Genomic DNA, 9,228 nt, shown 5'->3' with positions numbered 1-9,228 from the left:
CCTGCAGCACTGCAGCATCTCTTTATTTTACTGAAATCCTCTTCCAAAAAGAAAAATAGAAGACAGAACAATCCAACACATCCCTTTTATTAATTTAGAAAACATGGAAGAAAAGCAATAGGGAAAGTTTTAGCATTAAAAAAGGGATCCAGATTAAAAATCTATAGAACTTGTCTAGCAACATAAACTGATTTCTTTGGGTTAGAGATGACCCCATACAAAACCCCAAATGCAGAACACTCACAGTGCAGGAGAGTCTGGCTACAGACCACTTTTCTACTTCAGGTTAAACTCTTCCCCTAGATTCATGTATCCCACTGCTACCAGCTTCAAGATAAGTAGAATACGTAGCCTTCACAGTAATATTTCCCTTAAATGGTAATAGTTATGTTTTAGCTTTCAGACAGAAAAACACTCTGGGCCATTTTAGAAAGAACTCTAGGGTCATAGAGACTTATGGCTGACTCTTTAGAGCAAACTTAGAGCAGACTGCACAGCAGTTATACAAGCAATTAAGAAAAAATCTCTTATTTGGCATTTCTCTATCATTTTCTCTCAGGCCTGTGACGTGAAGGCCATGCCCCGTTAAGCAGATGTAACGTACGCCAATGGGTTCTGCTTGGCTGAGATGAAAGACTTTCATGCTCCTGAATATAAAGCAATGAACAGTGTTTCCAGCTGTCCCTGGAAGGCCTCATCCTCTTCCCATCACAAAACTTGGCTCTTCAGCATCATCTTCCTTCTCTTCCTCCTCCTTGCTATCCTCTTCGTCATCCTCGCTGCTGCCTTGCTCTTGGGATTGCCCGGGTTCTACAAACACAAACAGGATGAATGGATGAGGTGTTCCCACCTGGCTTCCTTGTCAAGCATTTCACAGCAAAACACTCTCAAGGTGCTCAGCAAATGTTGATTAGGTCAGGCTAATTAGCACAGAGGGTAACATATTCCCCTGTGTCTTCCTTGTTAAGCATCTCACAACTAAGCAGTCCCAGATACTCAGGGAACAGCAATCAGGTTCTATTAATTCTACCAGGTGATGAGGAGCTCAGAATATCAAATTCTCCCTCAGGGAATTCCCTTATCTCCAATACCAAGTCCATCATTAAACAGCTCCACCTCCTCTGGAACATTATTTCTTTCTAACAGAGACAGTCAAACACTGAGGTGACAGATTATGTCATTCCCAATCTCACCTCTGCAGGTTGGGATGAACTTTGAAGGATCACACACAGCACTGGGAAGGCACAGGCAAAACTCAGTGTATTCCTACAACCTATCCAAGTTCACAGAAAGTCCACGAGGTGCCATAAACTTTTACAGACTGTTTGCTATACTGTCAGTACAAGAACTCATGAAGATATGCCTAAGGTTAACAAGGGTCACAGAAATCTTGTGAAATCTGCTAAAAAACCAGGACACATCTACTAGAAATTAAATAACCGATAACAAAAATGAGGTATGGCACAAAAGGCCATTTTTCTGCTCTCTCCTGTTCCTCAGGCCCAGTCACACTGTGTGTCCTGACCAGTTCATGCAGGATTTAGGATCAGTGGTCTGATGCCACCGCGTGGTGAAGTGCTGAACTTTGAGCGTTTACTGGGAGTTTGCTCATCAACAGCTGACCTCATTCAGTGACAACCCTTATTCTTTATGTTTTTACTGTAACAAAGATGAAACATGGCAATTCAGAGGTTTAATTTATTCATTCAAAAAGGAAGACAAATGTTTGCCTGCTGTATCCAACAGACACACTTTAATCAATTTGAAAAAACTCTCAGATCACAACCCAGGGCACACAAAACTAAAAAAAAAGCTGTTCCCAGTTGACTAAAAATGGCTAAAGAGGGACTTCACTCCCCCTTGATATTATTATTTTACATAGAGAACTCTTTTACACAGACTGCAAAGAGTTAAGAACTGTTACAAAGACCAGGAGTTTGGATTCTGTCTTTCAGGAACTTGTGCCAAACAAAACCACTCCTGCCCCAGAATGGGTACAGGGCAATCCCATACCTCAGTGCCAGTCCCTGATCCAGCTCTCCTCTCTCCCAGCCACTCCCTAAGGGACGGGTATTCTGTTTGTTCACTCAAAATGAACAAATGTTGACTCATGCTTAAATTCTCCTCCCAGTTACAATTCATAATGAGTAGCTTAAAAAATAAAATAAAATAACAAGACCAAAACAAAACACCCAAAAAATTCACTCTGCTACATTCACTTGCTGTCACAAGTAAAATTAACCCAACAATTTGTCCTCCCATGTTTACATGGGAGGCTGGCAGTGGTTCAGCTGAAACAGATCCAATTCTGAAAAGCAAAGCACAAATAAGGTAGAACTGTCAGACAAGCCACTGTTCCAGCAGAATTACCAGAAACTGCTGTAACTTTAAGATTAACCATTTGTGTGCTAATTCACATTGAAAGAGGAAGCCAAAATATACTCACTGAAAAGAAGCAACAAGTATGCAAAAGTTTGAGCAAACAGTTACACTGACATTGCTGAACATTAAATTTCAAGAGAGAAATTAATGTTGCAGGAGAACAGAGGCAGTCAGGGTTTTCACCTTTATTTCTATGAAATAAAATAGTCCTGTGGAATAGATGGTAGCAAGGTGGCTCAATTTCTTACACACAAAATTGTAACTCTGTTTCTTGCTGCCCAAGCTGTGCATTTTTTTTCCACCTGTTTTCCCATACACATTCAAAATACACTTTAAAAAAGCACAGCCTTGAACAATCCTGCCTTTCTAAACCTTAGGTGAGGCTCTGAATCTGCAGTTCATCAGAATAGTTGGGACAAAATATCCCCAAACTCAGATTCCAGAGTTTGCTGTCCAAAATTCCCCCTAATAAATGGAAAAAATTCACAAACAGCCAAGTTATTTGTAAGATTAAATCTCAACATAGATGGCTTTCAAAGAGGATTTTGAAACATCAGCTAAAATAACAAGCTTAAGGCTCAGGCTTTAATCCATGTATTGAGAATGCTTGGGATGGGGGGTGGGACAAAACCTTCTAAGCTTCAATGAGGGAACAGAACCAAGTCCTGAGAAAAGTACACTAAATTTCACTGACCTTTTTCCTGCTTCTTTTGTTCAAGTTTATTTTTCTTAGCTTGCAGTTTCTTCTCTTTTAACTTCTGGCTATAAAGCAAAGAAAAAAGAATCTCTGGCAAATCCAGTGTTGTAAAGCTTCTGCACATTCATGCACTGATAAAGGACATATTACAGACATCTTGGAAAAGCTGATTTCAGAAGAGAAGTTCAATTTAAATTTGGCCTCAACTGAAAATTCAGCAAGACCAAACTTAGCATGTGATCAGGAGAAACTTTTCTATGTTGTTTTCAGATTAATGAATTTTTAAAAAGTCTTTCATGACTCCACTGCAACCAGAACTATCATACACAAGAATCTCCAAGAACACAGATGGAACAAGAATGAAACTGCCCTCGCATTTTATCTACCTAGGCTAATAAACACAGAAAGAAAATGGTGTTAAAACCCAGACTGCAGAAACTGAACACTGGGGGAAAAAACACCAGTAATATATCCTACAATTGAAGAAAATCAAAATAGTGCAGTATGCTCTGACCTTCCTCTTTGGCTGTACTTTCTCAGGATGTCAGGCCCTAGGAGTAGCACTGGGGGTAAGAGGGAATCTCAATTCATACAATCCAGCTCTCTTTGCCCAGCAAAGGCAACCAGGTAAGTTAATGGCAGATACAGGTAGAGTAGCCTGGCATTCACATGCTCCTCTCTCAACAGCATAAGTGAATTCTCTTGAAACAGAGAGCCAGGAACTGAACCTGTTGGGTCAGGACAGAGAAGGGTGGTGAGGGAAATTAGAGGGGCTCCTGCAGGGCAAAGTCACACCATTAGAGCATAGCAGGGGGACATGGAAGTGTTGGTGTTTAGGCAGCATCTGCTGTTGGAACAGTTGTTTTCCATCTCAGCCAGGGAAGAGGCAGCAGGCCAGATCTGACTTGCTGGCCATCTGTTGGACCACATTAAATTAAACTAAGATGGCAACAGTGTTTGTGTTGTGCACTTTAGTGTTAACATAGCAGTGAGCCACTTTGCACAGGCCTTTCCACAGCAACTCTCAGCCACAGCATGCAAAACAGCAAGGGAGAGGCTGCTCAGAGTCAGACCCTGGGAAAGAGCAGAGGCACGATTCTCTGCTTTTTCTGAAACCTATCCTGGACACAGGGAGTGGGATTTCAATTCTTGTGTCACTGCACTAAAATGGCCAGTCTATTTCTTGGGAGCATCAATCTTGTGTTTAATTTTGTCTAAAATTTAGGGGGAATATGGATTTAATATTTTTTTAGTGTTTCCACGTAACTTATTAGATTTCACCTGCCAGACATTTCAATGGGGTAGGCAGAAGCAGCCTACCCATGAAGCAGCACCCAGTTTTGCACTGAAACTGCTTGGTACCAAATGATTCAGACATAAACTCAAGCCAGATATAGACACAAACCTTTCCTGACACTGTTAAAACAAATATGCAGCAAGGCATGTTGCAGTCAAGACCACAGTGTCAGCAAAAGCAGCTCAACCGGTCCAAAGTTATCCTGCAAGCAATGGCACGGAAAAGAAACCACCCCAGCAAAGCCTGTCAGGCCTACAGCTACCTTTGGAAACCAAACATTGACACTGACAAATTTAATTTCCACAGCCAGACTTCCCAGCTGATAGATGCAGACACAGAATGACAGTGTTTATCCAGAGCATGCAGCTACAGATGAGGCACAGGGAGTGAGGGTTTCCATGTCAAGCCTCCTGGGAAAAATCTGCCCTTACCGCTTCCTTCTGCGTTTTGCTGTTTGCTCTTCTGCAATCATCTTATTCCTCTCCAGTTTCTTCTGGAATTCCTCATCTAGTCTTTGCTGTAATTGATCACATGTCATACTTTGGTCACAATCTAAATTAAAATACTTATTTTAAAAGTCATGTCCTTTTAGGGAGAAGTCTTTTAGCAAAATACAGAAGGGAGCTCTGCCAGATTTTGCCTGGCTTCTTTATACAAAGCGACGTTCCTAGGGATGGCTCCTGTACAGACAGCATTTTTAACCTGCAACCTGAGCCAAACATTGGAACCTTCTGAGGGAGGAATCCTCACCAGAGCAGATGAGGGAGGCTGGGCTTCTGCCCTAATTAACGTTTCAGTAAAAACAAATGAATAACTGGAGACACAAACATTAACATACGGGCTCATCTCGGCCAAGAGAGAGTATATCAATAGTGTTTTCTATAAGAGGGGGCATTCTACTCAATCAGGACTTAAAAGAAACATCTGAACTCTGTGCACAGGCACTCACTTTGTTTCTGTTTGTGCAAGGCAGTGTTATCAAGGATTTCTAGCTTTTAAAGCATTTTCAAGTCAGCCTGAGAACACACACATTCCCATGAGGCCTTACAGCGTGCTAGGACCCCAGGGAACACAGGAGATGGAGCACGTCTGACACAAAGCACCAAATGTTTCAGTACTGACACAGACACCACGGATCACACACTCCTACAGACTCCTCTGACAAGGGAATTATTTGTACATGACTTTCAAAGAAAACACAGATTTGCAAAGAGCAACAAACAGCTGGGGTAGGGGGGAGTTATAAAGGGCTGTGCTGACCTTCTCAGCCATGGCATCCATGAAATCTTGCCTCTGGTACTCTCGCCGACGGAGGTGCCGGTACACGTGGAACTCCCCGCTCCCAGCCCCAGCACTGGAACCTGCAACAAGGGAGAGCTCAGTCTGCTAGGAAAGGAGGGAAATAGATGTTCACAAATCACTGCAGCTGGACACTGAGGGATGGGACACAGGAAAGGGCACTGTCAGATGAAAATCTACCAACAGCACACAGAGTGTGTCACCATTTTAAACTCAGCTCACAAGCAAAAGCAGAGTGAGCTGCAAACCCACACATTTTTTGGTCACTGCAGGTCCTACAATTACGCCCCTGCAGAGCCCACCCTTAGCTGCACAACAAGGCAGGCAAAGAACTGGAGATGAAATGCACTCCACAATTTCTTACATGCAGAGGTGAGCTACAATACCCTGCTGATGTTGCTTCCAACTAATTTTCAGCATTTCTCAAACATAAAATAAAGGTCAACGGGAAGGTGGTAAAAGGTGATCTTGTACTTTCCCATGCAAAACAGATCCTCTGACAGTTTTCAACTGTTTCTTCATAAATTAAACTCCTACAGCTCTCTCTTCCTGGCATCAGCCTGCATGCTGAAGCCTTGCAGGAGCTTTAGGCATCGTGCTCCACTCTCTTCCCCTGCCTCCCAAGCCCTTTCTCAAGGGAAAGCACAGGAATACAAACCTCAAAGAAAACACCTAATTAAAACCCAGCAGCTGGGACTGCAACAGGAGTGCTCTTGATACCAACAGAGTCCTAGCATGCCAGGTACCCCCAGAAAAATAAGACCATTCACTCAAGCACATAGCAGAGCTATTTGAAAAAGCCATGGGAGAATTACTATAAGCAGATTTTATTCAGAAGCATATAAAAACTTGAGTCCAAGATCAATTATTCTGAAATAAGAACAGGTCAACCTCTAGAAAGGATGGAGGTCTCAAAGAAAGACAGAACTTCTACATGCAGTTTATACCAGAGCAGCTCCATTCAATCCCTGCAGGTAGAAGTAAAGTGTACACAGAGTACTTGGGTCAGGGTCCTGGCACAGCTGCCAGCTCCCTACCTGAGCACACACATTCACACCTGCTGCATGTGCCTGCTTCTCACAGCCTGAGGTGCAGACTCAAAGCAGTCAAAAGAAGGACTTCACACTGCCAATCTTCCAGAGCACTCTCAGATCCATGGAGAGGACAGATTTACTCATCATCATTTACTTGTCATCACCAGAGCAGCAGCTTATTGCACTGCAGGCAGCCCACGTGCTGCAGTGCCACAGGCTTTGTTCTCTCTGCATTCTGACAGCCAGCAAAAAAGTGGAATCAGAGAACCAAATAAAACTTGAAAAATCAACTCTCAAAGCACATTTCACACCTCTTTTCTCCAGCAAAATGAGCAGCAGAAAACCACCTCTGTCCTTCCCTGCTAAAGGTTTTTTAAAGTTAATTGTGACTGATACCAGAGTTATCTGAAGAACAGAATCTTTACCCATGACATCTCTAACGAACTCCGGGGGAGGTCGAGGTGCCCATTCATTCAGTTTTTCAGGAATTGGTACAGTCTTTTCCTGCAAGAACAAACCAAGCAGCCATCAGTATCTTCCAGGAGCAAAGTCTGCAATTTTAACACTTTGTTGAAAGGCGGGATACGTCTGACAACAGCCTCTTCCACCAACTGACAGATCTCAGAAGGAGCACAGCTGCAGCAATTTCTTCATGCACAGGGATCAGGAGCAGGCAGAAGAGGAGAATCAGAAGGGATCCTCTCTGTCCCTCACATTCAGGCCTGCAGGTCAACAAACCCCAGGAGGATTAGGAGTGTCTGTGCCTCTTTTCAGCATAGGAGCTAGAAGGAAGCATGTCAGCACCTCCAAGCACTCGCAGGAACTGGTATAATTCCACTACCAGGTCTGGGAAATGATGAAAGGTGTTTGAGCACCTCCCATGCCAGAGCTAGAGGACAGGGAAGAGCAGGGGAGGGAGAACACATGGTGCAAGGTCAGAGGAAAAGCGTGCTGCAGGGAGTCTCAGCCTGCTCCAGCACACACAGAGCGGGGGCTGAGAGTCTCCTCCTGGCAAAAAGCTCCTCAGGAAAGGAACAGAACACCCAGTTAGAGGACCAGGGTCATGCTCCTGCACGTTAAAAGCGGTGGACAGAGGAAAGAGCAGTGGGTAGAACACTGAGGGGCCCCTGGGTTCCCAGAGAAGCGTGTTTCCCCTCACAGCATCCCAGAAAAGACGGGTCCTTCTCCCCTCACAGCAATACAGTGTGTGGGGGGGTCGGTCCCGCTCCCCTTGGGGACCCGGCAAGGAGGAGGGGGGCGTGTGTCGATCCCATCATGGAATCGGGAGGGAAAAGGGGGGATTGGCTGGTCCCTCTCTCCTCACAGACCCCCGGGAGGGGGTGTCGGTTCCTCTTCCCTCACGGACACGGAGAGGAGAGAGGGGAGGTTGTTCCCTCTCCCCTTACGGACCCCGGAGGAAGGGAAAGGGGGTGTTAGTCCCTCTTCTCTCACAGAGCCAGAGGTGGGGTGTCCCGGCGTCCTTCTCCCCCTCACAGACATCGAGAGGGTCCCAGTGTCCCTCTCACCTCATAAACACCGAGGGTGGGGGGCTCGGTGTCCCTCTGCCCTCACAGACCCAGGGGGTGGTTGGGGTGGGGGGTCTCGGCTTCCCTCTACCCCTCACGGATCCCGCGGGGATCTCAGCGTCCCTCTCCTCTCCCGCCGCCCCGGGCCGTGCCCCGGAGGGTGCCCTCACCGGGTTCCTCATGAGGCGCTCGAGGCGGAGGCGCTGCTCCTCGGCCGCGCTCCTGGGGATGACGAGCGGCTGCGGCTCCTTGCGGGGCCGGGGCGGCCGCGGGGCCGAGGGCGCCGCCATGTTCCGGCCCTGGCCGCGCCCCGCCCCTCCCGTGACGTCACGGCGCGCGACGCGGGCGGCCCCGTCATGGCGGGTGCGGTGAGGGCCGGGCAGAGGTGGGAGGTGTGTGAGGGACTCCCGTGTGAGGGAGCCACGGAATTGAGTCCGTGAGGGGACAGGGACACCGAGGAAACACCTCTGGGGTCATCGAACCCAACTTCTGCCCTGTCACCACCCTGTCATCCAGAGCACTGAGTGCTACAAGTCGTTTCTTGAACATCTCCACGGACAATGACTCCACTACCTCACTGGGCAGCCTATGTCAATATCTAATCACCCTTTCTGTGAAGAAATTCCCCCTCCTAATGTCCGTACCCTGCAGCCTGGACGGAGGCTGAAGGCAGAGTCACCAAACTGTGTAGTTGGAAGGGCCCTCTGTAGATCAGCCAATCCAAACCTCCTGGCAAGGCAGGTGACACAGGAATGTGTCCAGGTGGGTTTGGAATATCTCCAGACAGGGACACTCCACTGCCTTCCTGGGCAGCTTGTCCCAGCGCTCTGCCACCCTCAGTGGGACTCTTTGAAGGCACAGAGCCACAGAACAATGGTTCAGGTTGGCAAGGACCATTGGGGTCACCCAGTCCGCCCCCCCCTAATCCAGCACAATCCCCTGAGCGTGGCACTCGGGGGCTTTTGGGGACACCCCACACCCTGTCTGTGCAGC

The 9,228-nt window shown here is 46.6% G+C and overlaps 1 protein-coding gene across 1 annotated transcript; it reads right to left on the bottom strand.

Moving 5' to 3' along the window:
• Positions 1–71: 71 nt before the first annotated feature.
• Positions 72–8,541, bottom strand: PRKRIP1 (PRKR interacting protein 1). Its single transcript, XM_066563506.1, has 6 exons — positions 8,406–8,541; positions 7,135–7,213; positions 5,637–5,737; positions 4,808–4,893; positions 3,077–3,144; positions 72–810 (listed from the first exon to the last, which is right to left on the bottom strand). Exons 1-6 carry the CDS (start codon positions 8,523–8,525, stop codon positions 695–697), a joined length of 570 nt encoding a protein of 189 aa, XP_066419603.1. The 5' UTR covers positions 8,526–8,541; the 3' UTR covers positions 72–694.
• Positions 8,542–9,228: the final 687 nt, after the last annotated feature.

The sequence above is a fragment of the Molothrus aeneus genome, chromosome 20 (genome assembly GCF_037042795.1).
Source record: "Molothrus aeneus isolate 106 chromosome 20, BPBGC_Maene_1.0, whole genome shotgun sequence".
Lineage (NCBI taxonomy): Eukaryota > Metazoa > Chordata > Aves > Passeriformes > Icteridae > Molothrus > Molothrus aeneus.
Note: the sequence above shows the minus strand (reverse complement) of the source record. Positions and strands in the feature narration are given on the sequence as shown.

What these genes read in the sequence shown, in the direction of transcription:
- PRKRIP1 (XM_066563506.1), bottom strand. Translation starts at nt 8,525, where the DNA reads ATGGCGGCGCCCTCGGCCCCGCGGCCGCCCCGGCCCCGCAAGGAGCCG. An exon ending in GTTCGTTAGAGATGTCATGG is followed by an intron (nt 5,738 to 7,134) that starts GTAAAGATTCTG and finishes CCCTTGTTGCAG; the next exon opens with GTTCCAGTGCTGGGGCTGGG. An exon ending in ACAAAAGAAGCAGGAAAAAG is followed by an intron (nt 811 to 3,076) that starts GTCAGTGAAATT and finishes TTGTGTTTGTAG; the next exon opens with AACCCGGGCAATCCCAAGAG.